Genomic DNA, 24,540 nt, shown 5'->3' with positions numbered 1-24,540 from the left:
AACTCATTAAAGGTAATAATATAAGTGTGATGGAGATGACATTATACTTTCCTTGGGAGGATGTTAAAACTAGAAGAAATATGAAAGAAATTATCTTATAACCATAATAGGTAAGAAAGTTGAGTCTCATTTCCTGTTCAACTGAGGTGGGAAACTTTGAAAGAAAGCTTTCTAAAAGTCTGTACAGTTTTAGCCTCTTTCCTAGGGAAAGGTGGGAAGGCTAATATCCCTGTGCTATTTACAAATGGTGGGTCTGATCAGGAACTGTATGGAATTGTCATTCATAAAAACTTGGAGGGAGAGGAAAGAGACAAGTAAGTAGACCTCAATTTGAGGAGAGTTGTTGTGTTTTACTAAGACTTCCATTCTATTTTAAAGGACTGAATTCCCTGCTTCAGTATGAAATCTTACCAGGAGCTGGTTATGAGAAATTCAAGATGAACTTGGACAGTGGAGAACTTGTAACAGCTGCATCACTGGACAGGGAAGCCCAGGAGGTTTTCAGTATTAAAGGTAGCAGTGTGAAATATCCATGAATGCCTCTAGAGTGGGAAGTGAGAATGGGTGTGGTGTTACTATCAGCATCACTTCTTTTTATACTTTCTGAATTAGATACAAGTGGTAAGATTTTCCAGTACAGCAGAGCATATGCTCTTTGCATAGCAGAAATAACTCTCCTACTCTGATATCATTAAAGAACATCTGTTGCTGGACCCACAACCATTGAATGAAATTTGCTTTCTTTTATTGATTTTAGTTTTGGTCCGGGACAGTGGAACCCCATCGCTGTCAAGCACAGTGACAGTAATCTGCACAGTGCTGGATGAAAATGATCACTCTCCCATATTTCTTCTTCCTCCCACTGAGATCTTTATTCCAGAGAACCAACAGCCTTCTGTTGTTTACATTATCCGGGCAGTAGATATGGATGCTGGTAACAATGGAGCTCTAAGATACAAAATAATTGGTAAGTTACATTCCATCATTTTTGTTTGTATAAACCAGGGATTATATAAACAGCAGCATCCAAGTTTTAGACTAGTCTTGACTTTACCAGGCCTCCCTAGCTCCCATCTTGTCCACATGTTTCTTTTATGTGGAAAAGAGATTTTTTCACCCTTTTGTCAGCATTAATAAGCACTTCCCAGGCATACTTTCATTCTGCTTTCTGGATTTGAAATAGTACAGAAGAGAAAAACAAAAAAATACCAAATACTGGAAGGAGGCATTAATCATAGTTGTAGATGTCTGAATATAAATATACCCTTGAAAAAAAGTGCAAGAATTAATTGAATTTTACTTATTTAATGCTATTTATTTAATTTTATTTCATGAGAGCTTCTTTCACCCAGCAGTTAGAAGTTACATACTTGGCTTTCATCATGCCAAACTCTTCCTGTGTCTACTATGCCAATGTAAGCTCCACAGCTGTTCAAAGCCTCTTGTAATATCTTTGGACAAATACAAGTTTGCTGTGCTTACTTTGGTTTGTGGCTCTCAGCAATAGCTCAAATGTAGGCAGAGGGCTCCTGTGGTAAAAACCAACACATTTTTCTTTGAGGAAACAGTTATGAGTTCCTTTGTTTTCTTGGTTTTAATGTTGTGATCTTCTATGACATTTAATTAAATTAACTTTGGTCTTTCTACATGTTATAAAGTATGTATGCCATTCACTGTTACTAAAAATGCTGACTTTTCAGTTGACTGATTCATAATTATTCCCACTCCCCCCAAATCAAGACCTTGCACAATTCCTAAATTCCAAGACATAGGTTTGTAAAAGAGAATAAGGAGCAAGCTATTACAGTTGTCAGCAATGCTTTAATAGATTTCTGGAATTTGTAACTAAGATTGGGAAGAAGAGCTATGCAGCAGCATAGATGCATGAACTTTTTATAAGGTGGACTGGTTTGGGAAAAAGCATATGCATGTGGCCAAATAGCCAGTCTGTAAATTGATATGACAGTCTGCATTTGCTCTCATTGCCACCCACTGATTTAAATGAAATACAGGTTTTAATTTGTGTGAGAAATAAAATATGTGAAAGGCACATGAGCACACCAGCTGTATGAGCAGTTGGACCTTGTAACTGCAGTTAGCATAGTGCATTCACAAGGGGTTCTTTTCTAAAAAGTACTTGTTTGTGATCATTTCATTTTTTTTATGTGTTTGAAAGATGGAAATGTTGGAGAATACTTCACACTAAATAACACGTCAGGCAAACTGCTGGTCACTCGTAGCTTGGACAGAGAAGACATCAGCAATTTCACTCTTGTGATTGAATGCCATGACCTGGGCAGTCCCTCCAGAAGCTCCACTGCACAGCTCCGTCTAACAGTCTTGGATGAAAATGACCACAGCCCGTTATTTGCAAAGACCCAGTATCAAATCTCTGTGACAGAAGACCTGGAGGAAGGCTCAGCCATCCTGCACCTCTCTGCTTCTGATGAAGATGATGGCCTGAATGGTGAAGTCATGTACTCCCTCATTGATGACACCTATGGAGCATTTGCTATTGACAGTGTCACAGGATCCATAGTTACCACCAAGGCACTGGACCAGGAGACCAAGTCCCAGTACACATTTAGGGCTGTAGCAAGTGACTGCAGCACCCATTTTCCAAGGAGCACCACTGTCAGTGTTGTGGTGCACATTGATGATGTCAATGACAACGACCCTGTTTTTTTGCAGAATCCTATCAGGGCCTTTGTGCCTGATGAAACTGCTGTGAATGAGACAGTAGCCACTGTGAGAGCAGAGGATGTGGATCTGGGATCAAATGGAGCTATTGTTTTTAATTTGATGGTAGCAGAAACTGTATTTCAGATTGATGTGAAGACAGGTGACATCATTCTTCGAGAGCCCTTGGCTTCCAAGGATTTCAGTTCCCAGCTGCTAGTGATGGCTTCGGATCAAGGCATCTCACCTCGAACGGCCACAGCTGTGGTCATTATCTTTACAGAAGAACAAGAGGAGGCAATCTCATTCAGCCACAGCCTGTATGAAGCAAGTGTGCCTGAGAACAGTGCAGCAGGTGGGCTTTAAATCCCTGTTCTTGGAGTTGCCAGTCTCCCCTCCTCTTGGAATGGTAATTGTTATGAACAGTATAGGGAACTTTTTTTCTGTGCAGCAGCAGGGAAAAGTTAATGTGGATGTAGCCAATCCCATTTGCCCTTTTCCAGTACACGAGAATGAAAAAGAGGCAATCAAGGAGGCATTGTCTGGCTCTTGAGTTTACTGCCCTTGTACAACAGTGATGCTCACAGTGAACAGAAAGCTCCCTTTTCAAAGGTGGTGTGTTTCTATCCCTCAGCTTGGGAAGCCCTGATCATCAGTGGGTTCATTCATTTAGCAAAATGACTTTAATCATGGGTGGACAGCATTTACTTGTTGTTTCACTGGGCAGTGCACACAAGCTCACATGAGGTGAGTGTTGGGAGCCGGTTGCAACTTGGCCCTTCTTGTTTTCACAATACCCTTCCTGAACTGTAGTAGCTTTCAGAAATAACCTTACTGACTTTGGACTTTGCAGAAGAAGAAAGGGGGGTAGGATGGGGGAAGGGTAGAGAAGTTGAGAGGCTATTGGTACATTGTCACTTGGGACAGCTTCTGCAGTGTCAGTCTATGTGGAGCCTGCACTGTGGAATGATGCCTATAGCAAACCAGCTTCAGTCACAAGGTGCTTACAGACTTACTTGGATTTGTTCTGTATACTGATGAGAATTACTTCTCTGCATTTTATCATTCAAAGAGCATTAGTAGTTATCCCTCCAGACAATTAGATGTGGTAAATACCTTCTCCTGCATCAGGGATTGGTTTTGTCCTAATGAGGGGCAGAAAGGAGTGCCTTTCACATACTTCTGCCCACAAGTCTCAGTATACAAGTGACCAGATGTATTTAGAGATCTGATTTCCACTAAATTCTCAATTCAAACACCTCATGAGGTTCACCTTGAACAAGTAATTTATCCTCTTTATAATTCAAATTTTCCTCAATAAAATGAAAGCAGTGTTCCGTTATAACTCAAGGGTTTTGTGAGACTAGTGAATTCATAGATCTTGAGTAACAGCCTATATTGGATTATGAATCAGTAAATAAGAAATGTGTTAGTAATTTTGGAAAACCAATCAATATTCTTGGATGATTGCAAACAGCAGAGAAATGAAGGGTGAAGATGGCTGTTGCAGTAATTACTGCTGTGGTTATTCAGTCATTCCTTCCTCTATGCTTGTTTGGGACTGCAAGCCAAACTTTCCAATTGTTAGGTTTAAAGAAAGAAAATAAGGATCAGAGCTTTAAGGCAGTAGGTAAACTGGTCAAATCCTAGATTTTCCTAAATGTAGATGTGTTCCAGGGTCAGGCTAGAAAAGCCAGCCTGAAATTACAAAAATGCCCCAAGGAACTGTGTATCAGCATGCCATAGTGTTCTTCTGTTCAATCTATAAAAATATAATTAAGACTCAATTTAAGTTGTTTTGATTAAAGGAAATTTAGCAAAGCTTCAGGGTAAACAGGAGGGTTTGATCACAAAATGTTACTTTGTGTTTAATAATACTTCTATTTGCTAAGAAGATCAAATTCTTTTAAGAATATGAGAGATTTTACCAAATACTAATACTGTTTGTCTCTGTTTATAGTATTTTCCTTTTTTCATAAGCATACATAAATATTTCACATTTCACTGAGGAAGAAAAGCATGATTATAATTAAAACTCTCATAGAAGTTAGTTTATAGGATATATGTGATCCTGGGACCCCTACAAATGTGAATGGTACCAGTGTATTCAGTCCAGGGAAGATTTACATTACATACTGATTATTTGTAGAACTGGTATTAATAAATGTGGTTTTTCTTCATAATTTTATTTCTGCCTTAACTGATGGAGGGGAAAAACGCGACGTTTATTTTAAAAAGAATTTTAAAAGTGATTAATATAAATGACAAAAGCCAAAGCCAAGGGTCCCTAATTTTAACTTAGTCTAAACCCAGCAAATGGGTAAGTGCCTCAGGAACTGGTCCTTGTGGTCACATTTTCTTTAAGTGTTTGACCTCCAAGTTTAATGACCTTCAGAAAACCCCATTTTTCTATTTTTTTATTTAATATTGAATATTTAATGTCTTTAAATATTATAAACTGTATTACAGCAGGCACTTAGAAGCCAGTCAATAAATAATCAAGTGACTGTGTTCTTCAGAGGGTAAGAAACCTTTATTATTCACCAAACTTTCAGTTGAATGGTTGTTTGCATGACAGTTCCTTGGAGACAGATTTACCAGTAAAACTACTTGACTCTATGTTTTTTTCTATTAGATATAAAATATGTAGCCTCTTATTCTTTAAGTCACCGAATTACAGAATGGGTCAGGTTGGAAGAGACCACAGTGGCTCATCTGGTCCAAGCTCTCTGCTCAGGCAGGATCATCCTAGAGTGCATGGCACAAGGTTGTGTCCAGACGGTTCTTGAATAATTATCTCTGTGCTCAGCTTTTCCTTTCGTGGCAATTAAAAGGTCTGAGGAAGTAATAGCAAGGGTGACCACAGGTTAGATGGCAAAGGACAGGAAAAAGGGACTGCTATAATGAGTACTGAAGAGAGAAGAAAAGCAATGTCACAGTGATAAAGTAGCTCAGTGCAGTGCTGGTATTAGGACATATATATTAAAAACCCTTAAATATACATATAAGACATATATGTCCTAACACAGAATTCAGCTAATGTTTTGGAGCTAATTTGGCCAGGGAGGCAAATGCTGTTTCACACTGCTGTGTGTCATTTTTTGAGTCTGCAGGCATAATATTGGGACCTAGGCTGTATAAAACAGTTTGAAGTACTTCCAAATGCCATTGGACTGTCTGGGATTAAACTGAAAACACCCCTAAATTTATACATTTTACATCACTCTTCATGTCTTTCAATATTTTAAGTAATTCCAAAGTCAATTGCCTAGCATTTCAAGCCCATCTGACTGCCTTCTGCTTTGAACATGATCTCCCTGCTCCCTTGCTCTATCTTCAGTGCTGATCTCAGCCTCTGTGAGTTTGGCAGGCAGAAAGCTCCCTTTCTCTGATTTTTCTCTCTGTTAAGAGCTACATACTGTGACCTCTGCCTGAGGCAATGTCTGAATTGCATATGATTGAAATGGCAAGTTCCAACAGATGGGCATTTTCTGTTGCTCTTTATCTGTATAAGGCCTGTTTATGTCACAGTTTGGTCATTTTTTGGACAATGAACTGTAAAAATTCACTGTTTGGAGGAATCATTTTCTGTTAAGGTATCAGAACACAAGCGATTTTTTTTTCTGCCAAAAAGAAGTTGTAAACAATTCTATCTGCATGAAAAATGTGGGGCTTAAAGGATTAGGATATGAGGAGCCAGAACAACTGTTTATTAACCTAACCTCTGAAAAACAAGGATTCAAGTAGAAATGCTTCTGCTTCCTTTATTTCTAGTAGCTTTTCTTCTTAAGCACACAAGCAAACAAACAAAAAGACTGCAGACAGTGTTAGAATAAATAGGGATATTCTTCAGACATTGCTTTTTTTTTCCTTATCTTTAACTCTGCTCTGAGGATGCTGTGAATGATTGCCCTTGCAGTTTTCTGTAGCAAATCAAAGTTTATTGACAATGAAAATTCATCCTACAGCCCCTTATTTTAGTTCCTAAAAAAAAGCTGTGCAGCATTCATATATGTGTCTTTACATATTGGACACATGGATGTTGATTCCAGAGCTTTTCTAGTAAATATCTTACAAGTATATCCACAAATGAAGAAAATTACATGTCAAAATTGGAATAATTTTGCTTTTGACAGACAGATTTTGAGAGCAAATAGTAAACCCTTAATAGAAAAATTCTGTTTTTTAAGAAGTAATACGTAACTGCTAAAATAAAAAAGGTGTCAGATCACTGTAATAGCAATTTTTCCTTTCATTTTTTATGCTAAAGTCTTTTACTCTGACATCCAGGACACGGAGTATGAGCAGTATGCCCTTTGTGATATAATAACTAGTTGTCTGTAATGCTGTTTGAAAGAGCTCAGGTTGCCTCATTCCATTGCAGCTGCATGGAATCAATTATAATTAAGTTAAATAATTAAAACCATTAAAATCAATTGCCATATATGCTAGACAATTTCCTAAGTCACTTGAAAAGAATAATTAATTGGAAGTTCTGATGATGCCTTTTAAACTTGCTGCATTTTTGTTAAATAGGATTATTCTAAGCAGGAAAATTTACTGAGTTTCACATTTTCCCTCTTATTCTATTCCAAACAGGATTTGCTGTTAGTACCAGTTCTGTAAAATTAGAACAAAACTTTCTGAGTGGACAAGATGAAAATGTCTTTTTGCTTCCATAGGTACATCACTTCTAACAGTAGAAGCTTATGAACACAAATTTACAGGAGAAGACATAAAATACAGGATCTTCAGTGACCAGGAAATATTCTCCATAAACCCCATTACAGGTACATTTTTATAATTGTTTTCAAGTGTCTGTGTGTCATTTAGAGCATTAGCAAGTTCCTACCACAAGAACAAAGGCTAGATATCGTAAGAGCACTCCCTAGTACTTAAGGTAATTCTTTTACAATGAGCAGATCATTAGTAAATCCGGGACTGTTGTAAACTTGATGTAAAAAGAATATGAACACCAGTATACCTATTTGAAACACTCAGTTCTGATTTACTATTGATCACCAGGTGTTGGGAGTTGATAAACTACTGCTTTGTGATCCAAGCTGTGATTCCGTCTTGTTTCTTATCATAAAGTTGCCCAAAAACTCAATAAACAGAATCCTGCAAAGCACTTCTCATGTAGAAGCACTAGACTCTTGTCGATTTTAATGCTCTTTGTTTCAGGCAAACATTGGCACATTTTAAAGTCAAGTTTGTTTATTTTTTTGTGATTGTATTTGTGTTCTGCAGCAGGTCTGCTTTCCTGATGTCTCCAGGCATCAAATGGCATACCACAGTAAAACTGTGGTTGATGCTGAAAGACAAATAAAATAATGTTGTTTTGTGTAGATGAGGGGCTCTTAAAGTGCATACTCTTGATTTTCAAGTCCTTATTTCACTGAAATAAAAGTAGAGAGATTAGTCTTAAAGAACATCTTAGACCCAGACAAGTTTTTTGCTGAGAAAGTGAATCTTCTCCAATATCACCTCAAAAAAATTAAAAAAAAAAAGTAGAAAAAAAGTTCTTTTTTTTTTTTTTATCAAGTGAGGCTTAAAAATGGTTACATGATGAAGAGTCTTATAAGCACTCTCTTCACAAGTGGGAGTGGAATTTCTGTAGCAGTGAATATGTCACATGCCTACTTTTGAGACATTTGATCCATTCTGGTTTCTTCTGTTTCCTTTCCTCTCAAGCCTTTCTTCTGTTTCTTGGAAAACATTAATTAAAGTTCAACCTTTAAGGACTTTTTAAGAGCAGCTCTTACATTAGCATAATTTTGATACCATTACTTCTCTACCCATTGCTTCTACAGCAAAAGTATTTTGATCTGTGTAAATGCCCTGTCTGTGATAAATGTTCTGAACAGCCAAAGGTCTGCTCTGCTTGTCTCTTCAAGCACTGATGTTAATTAACCACACTTTGGAGAAGACTTTCTGACATTGTAGAGGAATTTATTATACTGTAGAATCACAGAAAGTAGAGTAGGAGGTGACTCAAAGACAGGAGCTATCAGTCCTCTGGTGCAGAAGGGGAACAAATTGTGCCGAAATCTGACAGAAATTTGTACTGTTCTTGAAAACCATCAGGAACAGTGATTCTGCAAACCCTCTCAAAAGTCTGCTAAAGTCTTGGCAGTTGGAAGGGTTTTATTCATATTTATCTGAATGTTTGCTGAAATGTTTTAACTTTATTACTTCTTAGTAATAGTAATAGTAGACATAAGACAAAGGCAACCCCCTATTATTTACGTATTTGAAGACTGTTGCCCTGTTTCTACTTTGTGTACACTTCTCTAGAATGAGCAACTCCAGTTCTTTCACATGTTCCTCCTAGTTGGTATATCTCAAACTTGATTACTTGTTCCACTCTACAGTAGAGTCTTTCAGTTTGCTGTCATCTGGAAGTGTATTCCTTCTGCTACTATCTGTTTTGTTTTCTCTGTAAACAGAATGGGATAATTTTTAAGTGTTGCACTGAAAATAAAGCATCTTTGAAATCTTTGTGTTCAAAATGCAGGTCCATAAACAATAGTTCATGTTTGCTTATCCTAGAAAATAAAAAATAAAAACTATTAGTTTGGTGAGCCTCAGTTAACGTGTTCTTGTGGTATCCCAAGTTTGGGATAATGATATTCATGGCATCATTACTGAAAAGTCCATGCAAAACTGAATTTGAATTCTAATGAAAATTAATATACAAATGAAGTATGTTTTATGCTAAGATGCAATGGAGAATTATGAGTATGTTCCTAGAACATTGAAACAATGACTACCGTTTTCCAAGGACATTTCATGTTTCATGTGGAGATAGCCAGTTGTGCTTCTCATCTCCATGTCTCATTACATATTTTTGGTAGAGTAACAGTTTGGGGGAGGGGGCTCATGGCATCAGAAGCAGTCAGTGTTTTACTGTGTGTCAGTCAGATACAGAAGTTGACACAGCTCTTGTCTGATATGTCATGTGCCAAGGAGGATGTGTCATGCAGACACTTTGTCTCTATCCCTCTACCTGTAAATTGGCTTTGTTTTAGGACATTGCCAGCGTGGTCATGATCAGTGAACACTTAGGTATCCAAGATTTATTCAGCAGCTAGCATATGGGGGTGATGTTAGGTAGAAAACAGACACAATGGAGAGTTTGCTGGAATTCTGTCATGTGTTCAGTGGAGGATCATATATGACCATATATGTTAGGAATTTCATAACTGCATTTGTATGTGTTTTTCCCTGAATGAGTATGTCACATCTTGAGATTATTTTATGTTTTCTTGTAATACACCAGGCAAAATCACAGTAAAAGAGCCAAAGTATCTTGATTATGAAGTTAAACGCAAAGTGCATCTTACAGTTGTGGCTGAAAATAGCTTCAATTCAGCATTCTGTGGAGTGACAGTTTTGATTCAAGATGTGAATGACAATGTGCCTAAATTTGAGCAAAGCTATTACAAAGCATCAGTATGGGAAGGTCAGGGTCCTAAAACAGACATAATACAGGTAAGTGGAAGTATTTATTCCCAAGCACAGTGCTGTAGTTAAAAACACATTTGGCTGATCTCTTCATCACTACAATCCTGCTATGTCTATTCTGTACTACTCTCTCTTAAAAACTGAGTGGGGTTTTTGGTGTTGCTAGTACTTTGCTTGGATATCTAATGTTTTTTTTTTTTCTAGACCATATTTCAGATCAAATAGTTAATTCAGGTCTATTAAGTTGAAGGAGAATTCTGTATCTTCCTAATAATTGTGCACCTGGATTTTAAATTCTCTTTTAAAAAAAATTCTGGTTTTATCTTCAAGCAATTGAAAAATACCATTCAGTTCAGTGGTTCTGGTTGCAATATACACTGGGTCTTGTATTAATACCTCTACTGAAGGGATGATAGCCATAAAAAGAATACTTTCTACTCATCAGACTAGTATAGTCAAACCCAAGAGTTCAGTTTAAAATCTGATGCCTAAAGAGCAGCTTGTCTTAATTTAAATGTGCAAACATTTCTTCCTCTGAATGGATCCATTCTCCCAAAATGTTTCCAGCTGGCCATGTTAGAGCAAAAGAAGACATCAGTTGGACTAGAAGAACACATAATTTCCTCAGTACATGTTCTTGCATTGCAAGTCAGGTCATGGTGAGGGTCATGTCAGGTACTAAAGATATTCCTTCTCTAGAGAATAAATAAATGAAAAGCTACAGATGCCTCCAGGGTGAAGTGATTAGAAACTGATGGACATTGTATTTAGAGAAACATATGTCCAGGAATGGAGAAAAATCAAAAGGCAGTCAAGCCAGATGTGTAATCAAAATTTTATGACAGAATACATTCTATTATGTTTTCTTTATTCAATCTGACTGGTTGCCTCTGCTATGTTTTGAATCCCATACTCATTATAATGCTTGTTCAGCAACCAAAAAAATACAGAGGACTCTTCAAAGAGTAAGAGGAGTCTGAGAAACCTGTTCACTGCTGATGAATGTTACTTATTCTACTGAAAAATCTTTACAGATTGCCTCTCCCTTCTTACATTTTCTGGTTGGTATTTTTAAAAGGCAATTAATGAACTATTCCATTAAAGCTCTGAAAGCTTGGTGGTTTAATTATTTTATCCTTTGTCTGTTTGTATAACAGCAATACTTAAAGGTCAGTCCTGTACCACTGAGAAAGTGCATTTTTATGTGCTGAACAGGGAGAGCATTCTAGGAGCAACCTAATAGTAAAATGATTACATTCAGCCCTAATGCCTTATGTATCTGAATTTCAAATTTCTCATTCCTGTGCAGCCCATTGCAGTTCATGAGCAGATTTTGTGACCTTACATGACACTCATGCCGGGGACAAAGATGATGATTTATTTAAATATGTGCAGTCAAAGGGAAAGTAATCAGAAATATCTGACGGTAGTATAAGGTTTTTCTTTCTGAAATCACATTGTGCTGTTTTTAATTAAGCCTGTATTTGCTCACAAACAGGTATTTGCAACTGACCTTGACAGTGGGCTGAATGGAGAAACTGAATACTCAATTTTATCTGGTAATGAAAATGCAACATTTCTAATTGATTCAGTGCGAGGAATTCTAGCAACAAATACAGGCCTAGATTATGAAAACACTTCATCTTACAGGTTGGTATGTAAGGTTCTCATAAAAATGTATTCTTTTTGTTCAGTCTAACTTGATAATACTCATGTTATATATTTCACAGTTTCTTGTTGATATCCATTGCCCACAGAACCTGGGTGCAGGGCAGACAGCACTGAGAACAGCACTGAAGATGCCCATTTGTACTACAGATTCTTGTATACTTATCAAATTTAGAGAAAGAAATACAGTTTTGCTTAATCAATGACAACACTGATATAAGTGTGATTATTCAATTTAGGAATAATGACAGTTCTTGGATTTTAGTTTATTAATAACTGTACAGCCATTCTCTCTCTGGAAACATTCTTTATAAATCTGTAAAGACACAGTGAAAACACTGAAATCAAATCCAAGAAATAGCGATATGTTCTCATTTTCAATTGGTAGATAGTTCAAATTTTCTACTCCATAATGTGATAAAGATGCTTTTTTAACTGTTCCCATCCATAATCTGTCTCGCACTAAGTATTAGTTTTTCTCCCGTTTTTCAGAAACTCTGAATAAACTTGGTCAAGTGGACATGACAGTTTTTCTTTACTGGTCATGCCATAGTTGGAATTAGGAAGCAGATAAATCATGCCATGAAGAGAAAATATGATTATGCAGATTCATTAATAGACCCATTTTAAGTACTGTAGTCTCCACAAAAAGTATTATTTCTGTGTATGTCTCAGTAGAAATTACTTTTTTTCCCATCTGGTTGTGGTATCAGTTAAAATATTTGCAAGTTTTCCTGTCCTGTGGGACCTCAAATTTTAACCATCCAGTAAGAATTCTTATGAATGAGAATAGTTTGTAGAATACCACATCCAAAAAGATTGACAGAGTATGTGGGGTTTTTTTAATATCAGAGTAACTTGATAATAATGTCCCAAAAATACTTCATTTTAACTTAATACACAGGACACTTAATTTGGGGGGGTTGTTTTCAGTTTTTCACTGACTCAAAAATATCAATTCTGATTTTTAGTAATAGCATAATCCATGTTATTTGTAACTAGTACTTTAAAAGAACACCTGGAATAAGTCCTTCAAAGGAAGGGTGTTTACTGCTGGTGAAACATGGGAGCATAATATTTCTCCTATCTCTCTTTAACTGGCAGCCTGATTTATTTCAGGATTTATATTGGAATTCTAGACTTTCAAAGTGGCAGTTTGTTCAAGGAATCTGAAGCTTCATATTTCTTCTCTCTAAAATAAATTCTTAATCTGTACATTGTTAACTGAAAAGTGAATAGCAAAAGAAGCTTTCAAAACTATTTTCCTGTTTGATGTCAAAATGTTACCATTGGTTCTTTCCAATTTGCAAGGAGTTGTTTATTTATCTAAATTGAACATTTTCATCCCCAGAAGTTCTAAGTCCCTTATAATAGGACTTATAATGAAAGTGTTGACAGAACCTTAATTTTAATGCATTGGCTAAGATGTTTTTATGAGAGGTTTTTTTCCTGAAACCTTAGAAAGTGATTATTTTTAGTAAAATATTTCCATATGTGTACCTCACCAATATTCATTCTAGAAAAAATACACATTTTATATGGAATTATGCATGGTCACTGATTGAATACTAGCCTGCAATTCAAGTTATGTCTTCTGTCAGATCTGAAACCACAAGGATACCCAGAGCAGAGCTGGTGTGGTTAAGGAATGGAAATGCTGCAAGCCACAGCTTGAGTTACAGCCTTGGTATTCCATACTGTCATGTGAACATTTAGGAAGTAGCATCTATTTGACACTTTTTAACTGTTATTTAAAAAAAAGAGGGAGAAGGAAAGTGTTTAGCAGGTCTTCAGGGAGGCCCAAAAATGTGGTGCAATGTGCAAACAGTTGTTAGTACATAAAACATTTGAGATGGCCAGCTCTGTGTGTGTGTATGTGTCTGTATATATTTTTTTTTAAGAACACCTGTTGCCAAATAGTCTTCCCTTATATTTGCTATTTATTGTTCAGAAGCGGCTTCACACAAGGAATGAACCTCCTTTTATCCATGTTTATCATGTTGCTGCTTACCATTTTCTTTGCTACACTGTGAAAATCAAAAAGTTGTTTGCAGAATTTACTACCCATCCTAATGCAGATGTAAAATGGAATCGTTCAGTCAAAACTCTTCTAATGTGACAGTGAGATTCTGGTCCCACTAAAATCCATGGGAACTTCGCCATTGTCAAATGGTGCATGTGTTTGGGGTTTTCACTTTATCTCTTGCATTTATAATGGAATAGGAGGGCTACTCTGTGTGTCTGCAGGCATTACGGCTGAATACTATTTTGAATGTTTTCATATTTTCCCATTTCCACATCCCTTTTGTCCCTTTATAAACAATGAAGAGAGTCAGGTTCCTCCAAATGATAATTTAGTACTTAAGTTTTAATTACTGCTCTGAATTACCAATGGAAAAACTGTCTTGTTTGAAAGAGTTGTTTAACCATGTACCTTTGGTATGAAATCGGGTGAAATGAAGTCAGATAAGCACTTCCCTTTCTTTCTATGATTTTACTATGTTTTTGCCATGTAGTATCTCCTGGACATTCTGCCTGCAAAACCAAAAAGTAAAAATTTGGACAGTCAACCTTACAGAAAGATGGAATTTAAGAGTTGCAGTGAGGAACAGAAATGGCTAATCTTTTTGGTTTTAAAACTTCCCCTGCTTGTAATAGAGGTGGATAATTCAGTGATTTGTAATCAAAAGTGACAATTGCTGCTTCCTTTAATTGCAGGTTGGTTGTGCAAGCTGCTGATAAAGGAAACCCCAGGCTCTCTGCTACGAGTATTGTGAGGATACAAGTGTTAGATGTTAATGACAATGCTCCAGTTGTCCAACCACTAGGGGAAGTGGAGGTCCCAGAAAGTAAGTGTGATGGTTCAGCTAAGTTTTGTTAACACTGGGAATTGTCAGATAATGATAGTGCTTTTGGTGATTTGTGTAACCAAACAACTGTAGTAAAAATTATAATGGATGGTATTAATGCTGAAATATCAAAGCAACTTGTGATCTGCTTTTATTCTCAGAGGCATTATTTTTAATCTTTAGGCATTGGGTTTAAGAATAGTTTGGAACAAAACCATAGGCAATTCAGAAACAGGAAAAAAATCTGCAGAAATACAACTTTAATCTGTTCATTTTGGACTCCAGTATCATATCCTTCATATGTCTTTAATTTCTGCTCTTCTACAATAAAAATGTTTGGTGTTAAAACCAGCATTGCTAGAAATGAGACGTTTTGAACTTCATTGTGATGAAAGAAATACTTTCAATAAATTTGAATGATGTGTTAAAATGCTCTGTAGCTTGATCCAGTTGATGATCATGAAGAGAAGGACCCAGGAGTTCCTGAGTTCTCATCCCAGCATACATCTTGTGTGTTGTGTGACGTTAGCTCAACATTTGCACACTTTGCGTCTTAAACCTTAATTTTTCAAATACAGGCAGCATGCATGTGAATGCATTAAGATACACAGCAGAATATTTATAAACGCCAGTACTATTAACAAAAGATACAAAGTCTGTCTTTCTAGTGGTATGTTCTAGTCTTTCCTAACTTTAGCTCCCACTGGTAATGACAAGCACAGAATTCATAAATACACAGCAGCTGTAAACTAGTGGTTACTTAATTAGCTTTTTGTATTCCATTTAAGAATTCTTGCTTTAGGACATGGCACAGTATTTCTGAGGCTTCATGCCCCAGGCATGCAAATGAGAAATGGTTTAGCTGCTGTTAGTTCCAGACTTTGTTAAATAATCACTAATATGTTCAGTTTGCAGTCTCTGATACTGTCAATTTGTCCCATGACGAAAGCTGCCTGTATCCAGTTTCTCAATCTCATAGGATTATACCTTGATCTTTTAATATTTTTGTGCCATGTAGGTCTTTCTGGAGGCTTTGTTTCTCTCTCTAGTGGCCTTCTCTTCCTTTGGAAAAGCTACAGAGTTGCATTTACTGGTTCTACACAGATCGGGGTCTACACAGGTTCTCATGGCATTGTTCAATTAATTCATGTCATGGCTTGTGGGAAACCATATAAGTTCCTGTTGCTGGTGAAGAAACTGCTATGACTATACTGGATCTGGGAAAGTATAAAGAAAACCCAAATTAAAATGGGGATACAGCACACATCTTTGAAGAAATCCACTACTGTTTTCATAGCTTTTCTGGATATAGTGATTATTGTAAAACACAAAGTTTAAATAGATCAAAAGCTATACAGAAGGATAACATATGTCCAAGATCCAATATTACAAAATAGGCAAAATCTTCAGAAATTGTAACATCGTCTTTTAGCTCTGACTTACTCTTAAAATTATTGTTTCAGATGCCCTGCCTGGTTTTATAGTTACTCGAGTGTCAGCAAGTGATGCAGATTCCAGGCCAGCACTTCAGTTTGGTTTGATTCATGATAATAGTCCTGGAATGAAATTTGCCATCGATCAACACACTGGTGTAATCATAGTGGTGGAACCATTAGATTTTGAAGAAACTAGTGTGTATACGCTGAATATTATAGTTTCAGATTCCGTGCATCAAACAGAAGCAGAACTCACCATCCTTGTTTTGGACATCAATGATAACCCTCCAGTGTTTACTCAGGATTCCTATCAGGTGGGAACATGGCAAATGGACAGTCAGCATGTGATGTCTTCCTGTATATGATGATAAATAGTAGGAGTGCTTGTTGATATTCTGAGAAGAAAGGTCTCTGCAAACTATTATTGAGCAGAAACAGAGCAGAGCTCTTCTGGGAAACCTCAGCCCCTTCCTAAGAATTCTGCTAAAAGGGCTGAGGGAATTATTCAGTTTTAATGTTTGTGGTTTCTGTCTTCAGAAGTTAAGTGGTGTGAATGCTAGCTATATTCCATAAACCATGCATTCATCACTAGGAGTTCCTGGATATAATCTCATCCAGTTTGGGGAGCAGGGTCCAATGTTCAGCACTTGTCTGATAGAATGCTAAACAAGTTGGTACATTTCTACTGGCCCTGTTACTATGGCATGAACTTCTTAATTTTCAGTCCCACAGCTCCACAGAGGTGTAGCAAATGCCCCTGTGGTAGGTCATGCACATGTGGTTTGCAATGTGTAACACTGCCTGACAGCAATGGCACTCATCTAGGGAGTGAGGGATGTGAGTTTTGACCTCCCCAACATCCCCTACTAGACTGGTACAGAGCTCAGTTTTTGGACTCCTGGACAAGCATTTGAACTGCTGTATTGGTGTAGTAGTCAAGTTGTCCAGCAGTGAACAAAGCTGTTTTAGTGACCATGGACAGCTATTGGCCACAAAGATGATTAAAGGAAGTGAAGCATATATAAAATAGAGTCATTGAGTCACAGAGTAGTTTGGGATGTATGTGATCTACAATCATCATCTAGTCCAGCTGCCTGACCACTTCAGGGCTGACCAAAGCTAAAGCGTGTTGTTAAGGACGTTGTCCAAATGCCTGTTAAACACAGACAGGCTTGGGGCATTGACCACCTCTTGAGGAAACCTGTTTCTGTGTTTGACCACCCTCTTGGTAAAAAAATGTTTCTGAATGCAGTAGAATTGCCACAGGAAAGGTAAGTTGCCAGAGGAGTTGTTTCCTTAGAACTTGGTGTGGGGCTAGGCTGTGCAGTTTGGGCTGAGCCCCTGGAGAGCCTAGAGCATGGATATGTCAGCCTGGAGAAGAGAAGGCTCAGTCTTACCAATGTGTGTAAATATTCATGTGGGGAAGTAAAGATGGGCAAACCAAAGTCTTCTCCATCGTGTCCAGTGAGAGGACAGGAGGCAGTGGGCACAAATTAAAATACAGATAATTCTGTTTAAACATTAGGAAACACTTTCTTTTTTCAAAACTCTAACAGTGACTATAAGTATTGGCACAGGTTGCCCAGAGAGGTTGTGGAGTCTCTGTCTCTGAAGATGTCCAAAACTCAGCTGTATGCAGTCATTGGCACCCTGTTTTGGGTGACCCTGCTATGACCAAGGATTGCACAAGGTGACCTCCAGAGGTGCCCAACAGCCATTCTGCAATCCTGTGAACTGAACTGCTTGACTTGGTGATTTTTGTATGTGGTAGATGTCCTCAGAGCCAAAAATATGAGGCACCACAGAAAACTTGGATTTAATAATGCTTCATTTATAAGTCTCAGACAGTTTTAGTAAAGAAATAAGTCTAAACATTTGGCTTAGTAAAGAATTTTCAGCCTCTGAGCATGTGCAGGCACAGGGTTTCAGTCACTTAGATACTTCTGGGACTAACTGTTGGCACCTGTGAAACTTTTGGGTGCCTGAGTTGACAGAATTTGTGTAAATTTCCCACTTAAACTCATAAATCTACATTCTGGAAAAAATTAACTATTAATACACAAGTGATTTTTAGGCATTAGTTTTTCTCAACCCTCATATGTGTCTGATTTTGGAGAGTAGTTGAGGCAAGTACTTTCTTGCGCAAGTGCTAGGAATATTGTTTTTGTAGATTGTACCAGGCATTATAGGGAGCATTATTAATGGATGCAAAACAGTATAGCTTTGTTTACGATTTTAATGTAAACAGCTGAGCTTCTCTTTCCTGATGTTTTGATGTGTTGCTTAGCAAGTAAAATACACTGCTTCTTTTTGGTTGATAATATGTATAATTCCCTATTCATCATCCTGTATTTTTACCCTTTTATTGTCTCTTCAAGTGTTTTCATATTTATACTCCTCATATATAGTTTAATATATGTATGTGGTTTTTATATACATATAATCTCTTTGTTTAAATTATTTAAACTAACACTTCAAGTTATGACAGAAGTGACTGCTATATTATGCTGTTCATTTGAAATTGGATTTATAAGGTGGAAGGAAACTGGTCACAAAAGTGCTGTATCTGGACTTCAAATAATGAAAATTCTTTAAAGGGGAATGGAGTTTCTTGGTTTCCTAGGAGAAAAAAATGGAGCATTTTGAAAAGCTAAATTCGAGGAATAATCCAATAGTGGTTAAGTGCCCTAGTGCTGGAATTTTCAAGGTGCATATGTTGGCTGTTTTAGTGGTCAAGCATATACTCCAGACAGAGACTGCAGACTGTATTCTGTGTATAGAAATGAGGGTGTTTTTGAAAGCAAGGAGAAAAGCCTTTAGCTGCAGTCCATAAGTGTTCTGTTGAAAAAAGTGATTCATTTGTTCTCTGAACTTGCTGTCATATTGAACTAGATGGATTTTACTATTGTTTAAAGTGTGCTATGAATTTTGGCCATATTGAAGGCATAGTTTTCAATATCTCAACTTTTTTCTGGTTTTGTCCCAGAAGAAAATGGATAGGTAGAGCTTTATCCAAGGCTGGGAGCTGTGTGGGTTTTTCTAATAAGATCAGATAAAGGCTAATGTATTTTTTAATGTCCAAAATATTTTATTAAGCTTTATTTTTGCTTTATATGTCAGGTGAACTTGCCAGAGCTCATTTCTATGGATGCTACTCTTCTGACACTCTCTGCCACAGATAGGGATTCTGAACATAATGGAAGGATTTCCTACAAACTCCTCTCTTCCTCTGTGGGATTTTCCATTGATCACAAAAATGGTGAGTTCGTAAGCATGGTTTATTCAGCTTTTTAAGAATAAATTGAAGAGTCTTATTGCTTTCTAACATGTTGCCAGTGCTTACTTGAGTTCTGGAAGTTCGTGGTGGACAAAGTCCATCATATGTTTTTGCTAAATCTGCCATTATCAGGGAGCTGATCACATCAAAAATGGGAGTTCTCAGTTTGTCCCCAAACCAAGCGTATTTTTTCTGGGTTAAATGCAGTATGTGTATTTGCTGCTGTATCACTGAGGGGAGGTCTTGCCTTCACAGTGTTAGCTGTGATTTCTTAGACTCATGGAATAGTTTGGATGTGCTCCTTAATGGTCATCTAGTCCAACCCCCTGCAATTAGCAGAGAAATCTTAAATAGATCAGGTTGCTCAGTGTCCTGTCCAATCTCACCTTGGGTCTTTCCAGGGATGGGGCATCCAGCACCTTTCTGGGCTATGTGTTCAGTGTTTCACCACCCTCATTGAAAAAAATTTTTCCTCATGCTTACTCTGAATTTGCTCTCTTTTGCTTGAAAACCACTACCCCTAGTCCTATCACAAAAGGCCCCTTTAGGGCCACAATAAGGTCTCCCTGGAGTCTTCTCTGGGCTGAACAATTAACAAAAGCTTTTGTTAATTCTGTTTTATTTTCAGGTACAGTGTTTACCACGGAGCCAGTTACACAACTGAAAAATATTTCCATTATTCATCTCCTGATAGAAGCCACAGACAGTGGCAGTCCTCCTCTGAGTGCAGTTACCTCCATAGAGGTGCATGTAGAAGATGTGAATAACTGTGCCCCTCGGTTCACAAAGGTTCTGTACAATGTCAGCGTGAGCGAGGATGCCTCAGTTGGAGAAAGTGTCCTGCTGTTTTCAGCCATTGACTGTGATCGGACACGTGAAAACACATTTGTTGAATACTCTATCATTGGTGGCAATGCTGAGAATTTATTCTCCATAGAAACAAGTGTCATGAAGCCAGAAACATCGTACAGACTTGTCAGCAGTCTTGTTTTGAGCAGTGCTCTTGACAGGGAAAGAGCTTCCTCTCATCAGTTGGTTCTCCTTGCCTCTGATCGTGGAACACCATCCTTGAATTCGACTGCTACTGTGCTAATAACTGTGCTGGATGTTAATGACAATCCCCCAGTATTCAGCAGCCCAGAGTATCATGTTCATGTCAAAGAAAGCATCCCTCTAGGTAGTCACATCACTGCAGTTTCAGCAAAAGACTGTGATGCAGGCACTAATGCAGAGATCACTTACGCTATCATCTCTGGAAATGACAGAGGGCATTTTTGCTTGGATGGCAGAACAGGATCTGTAAACTTGACAAAAACACTGGATTATGAGGATACCATGAAATTCACTTTGATCATCCAAGCCACAGATGGAGGAACTGATGTAAAAAATATGGCTTTTGCTGTTGTTCTTGTTAGCGTCCTAGATGACAATGATTATGCCCCACTTTTTTTGTTTCCCAGTCTGAGCTGCATTGTCAGTGAAAATCTGCCTACCTTTTCTTTTGTGTGTGCTGTTTGTGCACTGGATTTTGATAAAGGCTCCTATGGACACCTTACCTACTCCATTCAGTCTTCATGTTTGGCTCACCGTGAAGCTCCTAGAGACCATGACATGTTCTTCATTGATCCTCTAACAGGAGATATTCATACAAAGCAAATGTTTGACTATGAAAGTCAAAATAGGTACTGTCTTATAATCCAAGCAAAAGACAAAGGTGACTCACTTGCTACCACTACAGTCCAGGTGGACATTGAGGGGAGAGATGAATATGACCCAGTGTTTACACAAGAACATTATTTCTTTAATCTCCCAGAGAAGAATGAAGCAGGCCAGCTGATTGGCAGAGTGACAGCATCAGACAGTGATGGTGGACTGGACGGAGTTGTTCATTACTCCCTTCTAAAACCTTCTCCATTCTTTTCTGTTAATCAAACCAGTGGTAATATTTATTTGACTCAGACTGTTCACAGAAAGAAGACTGGCATAAAAAGGAATGATGATACCCTGGAATTGTTGGTAAGAGCTCACAGCCCCAAGATTGAGTCGAGGTTCACAGTATGCACCATTTTTGTAAATGTTTCCAACTCTCCTGAGAGCAACCCCACAGTGTCAGCTCACAGCCTGACGGTGAGTGTTTCCATCTCACTGATGGTGCTGCTGCTGCTTGCTGTCAGTCTTATCACACTTACTCTGAGACTTAAGCAGAAAGATCTGATGAATGTTTGTGTGAAAAAAGAGGCAGAGTCCTCCTCCTCTACTGACGTAAATTCAGTAAGAGAAGATGAGGACTGCCAGAAAATCCAAAGTACTGAGAGCAGTATGCTTCCCATGGGTGCTATAGCAAAATGGCTGAGCCTAGCAGGAATCGCAGAGGGGAAGGATGATGATGTCTCCTGCAGGCATTCAGACTCCAGCGGCCACAGTTCTGCTGAAGGAGAGACTGCAGAGGACGAAGAAATCAAAAGGATCTATGAGTTTCCATGCAGAAAAAGCACTGGCTCAGCACTGAGTGAGCATGGCTCACAGATGCCAGATTCAGGGATCCCAAGAGAGTCTGATCAGTTCTCCTATCAGTCTGGAGAAACAGATGTCACGGCTACCATGCAAAGCATGGAGAATGTGCAGGCCATTCAAGGAGAAAGCAGAGAAGAAGCTTGTGACACAGCCTATGCACATGAAATTTTGTCTCAAACACTTAAGAAAATTGGAGTAGAAGAGGAAGTCATAATGACAGACCTCGCAAGAGAATATGTCATGATGTCAGATAGGCAAGACTCTGGGTATGATTTGCTTGCAACTGTTGGCACCTCTGATGAGGATCTCAGAGGTGGTTATAACTGGGATTATGTGTTCAGCTGTGAACCCAGATTTCAACCTCTTGCCTCAGTGTTTAATGATATTGCAGAACTGAAAGATGAAAACATTCACATTCACAACTTCTCTAAGGAGAAGACATCTCATGTTTTCCCTCCTCCCTTGATAACGTCAGTAGCACAGCCTGGCATAAGGACAGTGCCGCCAAGAATGCCAAATACAGTATCAGGCCAAGCTTTTAATAAATACCCTTATCCTCCCCTTATCCACAATCATGGATGCCCTCCACCAACCATGACCCCCAGATTTTCTCCTTCTCTCTCTTTACTTACTATGCAGACACCTACTGCTTCTCCAGTAGTGTCTGATGGGAAGGTGACAGGACTGTGTCTTATTGATCCAAGCTACGAACTTGCAACAGAGGAAATTCAGGTCTAGGTTGTTAACTGACAGTATTTTACAGTAAAAAATATGGCTTAATATGTATTTTGGGATTTTTTTAACAGCAAAATATGCTTGTCAGAGCTGTATCACCAGTCTTCTTTCCATTTTCATGAGCCTAACAAGTTAAAGTATAAAATAGCCACGAAGTTGGTAACTATACCTCTTGTTCTTCCCAGAATACACTGTGAGAGCATGAGGCTTCTTTTCTAGCTCACAACTGTGGTTTCCTATGTAAAACACACAGCCAAGTGCCTGATAACCAATTTGACCAATTGTACAATTTTTTCTTATAAAATACATTAATAACAATTAAATGGAAGTAATTCTTTATTGTGGAAACCATTTGTTAGCATACTAGGGAGTTCTGATTGCTTCTGTGGTGATGTTAGAAGAGGGTACTGAAGGGATGTGTAAGTGCAGCAGGTTTGTGGGTGGACAAAGGATAAAACAAGGACTCCTACTGAGCTCCTTCTCTAGTGTTTACACAGGTTTCCCACATCTCAGCCTCTGGGTCCCAACAATCTCTTGGGCCTCATGTGTTTTTGTCATCTGCAGTGGCTCCTCAGTGGGTTTTATTAGCTATTTTTGTGCTGTGGAGCCCATGTAGCTGTCTGTGCACCTTTTGTTTATTTCCTGGTTTAAAGCCAGCAGGTCACAATAATCTGAATAATGGATCACCTTTGGAAAACAGACTAACCAGTGGTAAGATAAAAGCAACCATCTTCTCTATTACTAGATATCAAGTAGATATCTGTTGTCTTTTTGTCCTGTTGCAGAGACTGCCTTGGTGCTCAGGCAGCTGTAGGAACAGACAGTGTCACAGTTCTGAAGGTTTTGTATGCCTCCACCCTGGTCTTTGGTTCTGTGCTAGCCCAAAGATCTCTGCAAGACCAGATCATCTGGCCTTGTTTGTTGTATGTATCATACACATGGCATTTGGTGTATGTATGTATATCCAGATACATGCACATGCTGTGTATGCTTGTATATTGTATATTGATCAATAAAATACCCAGAAAATACATCTAGAATAACTCTGGTGTTTCTTCAATGTATGTTTAAAAGTCCTTTACATTATATGTATTGAAACTGGGCTATAGGGAAGTGTCTAAGTGCCTGGGAATCTGCTATGAGTTGGATGTGTACAGAGGTATCTATTGTACAGGTCGTAACAGGTGGAGGGAAAGCATACAGTGTGGTTAGGCTGAGGGATTTTGTGGGATTAATATCACGTGTGCAGTGGCTGCTTTTCCTCAGTCATGCATGTCAAGATTTGCAGCCTGTGGGCACATAACCTTTGAATAAGATCCTGTTTCTGAGGGTACACCAACATTGTACACCCTGCACATGCAACAGGACCCATATTGCTATGCAAGAGTACTTCCTTCAAAGCTGGCATTTCTTCTGTGGACTGACATGGAGTTAGAAACGAGATGTAGCTTAGGAATTCATTGGGACAGACAAATTTTACTAAGAAAGAAGATGGGATGGTAAGTTTTGTAGTCAGACAAAAACCTGTGCCAAGGAGAAGAAAGCAAAAAAAGGGGTCATTCCCAGTTCATATCTGAACTCAGAGATTCAGTGTTCATTCATAATTAATTAATTAACTTTCATTCAGCATTAATTCATAATTAAGGGCATTATTTCAGAATCAATGTTATTCTCTGCCTGTTAGCATTATGTTCTATACAGCCTGTTTGGTTTTAACTTATATGTCTAAAGTTACAAGGTAATTTCTAATAGCGTGAAAGGTGTTCTTTGGGTATTCACCTCTGTGCAGTTACAGTATCAGGAGCCATAAAGCGCTACCTTTTCTATGAAGTCAGCAACTTTGCTAATTTGATTTTAGTTTCAGATGGTCATGGACAAGCAGCAGCTGTTGCTCTAGTGAGCAGTGAGCCCACGT

The 24,540-nt window shown here is 38.1% G+C and overlaps 1 protein-coding gene across 1 annotated transcript in view; it reads left to right on the top strand.

Annotated features, from left to right (window-relative positions):
- The window catches only part of DCHS2 (dachsous cadherin-related 2), a 101,235-nt gene extending 77,579 nt beyond the window's left edge, over positions 1–23,656 (top strand). Inside the window, exons 11-20 of the mRNA XM_085058554.1 lie at positions 379–513; positions 758–967; positions 2,177–3,034; positions 7,362–7,469; positions 9,962–10,173; positions 11,645–11,796; positions 14,533–14,663; positions 16,127–16,413; positions 19,220–19,358; positions 20,005–23,656. Coding sequence (XP_084914680.1) covers positions 379–513; positions 758–967; positions 2,177–3,034; positions 7,362–7,469; positions 9,962–10,173; positions 11,645–11,796; positions 14,533–14,663; positions 16,127–16,413; positions 19,220–19,358; positions 20,005–22,628 — 4,856 coding nt within the window. The 3' untranslated portion in view covers positions 22,629–23,656. The remainder of the gene's footprint in view (positions 1–378; positions 514–757; positions 968–2,176; positions 3,035–7,361; positions 7,470–9,961; positions 10,174–11,644; positions 11,797–14,532; positions 14,664–16,126; positions 16,414–19,219; positions 19,359–20,004) is intronic.
- The last annotated feature ends 884 nt before the right edge of the window (positions 23,657–24,540 follow it).

Source organism: Lichenostomus cassidix, chromosome 4 (assembly GCF_008360975.1).
Source record: "Lichenostomus cassidix isolate B80296 chromosome 4, HeHo_3.0, whole genome shotgun sequence".
Taxonomy (NCBI): Eukaryota; Metazoa; Chordata; class Aves; order Passeriformes; family Meliphagidae; genus Lichenostomus; species Lichenostomus cassidix.
This window is presented reverse-complemented; position numbering and strand designations above follow the sequence as displayed.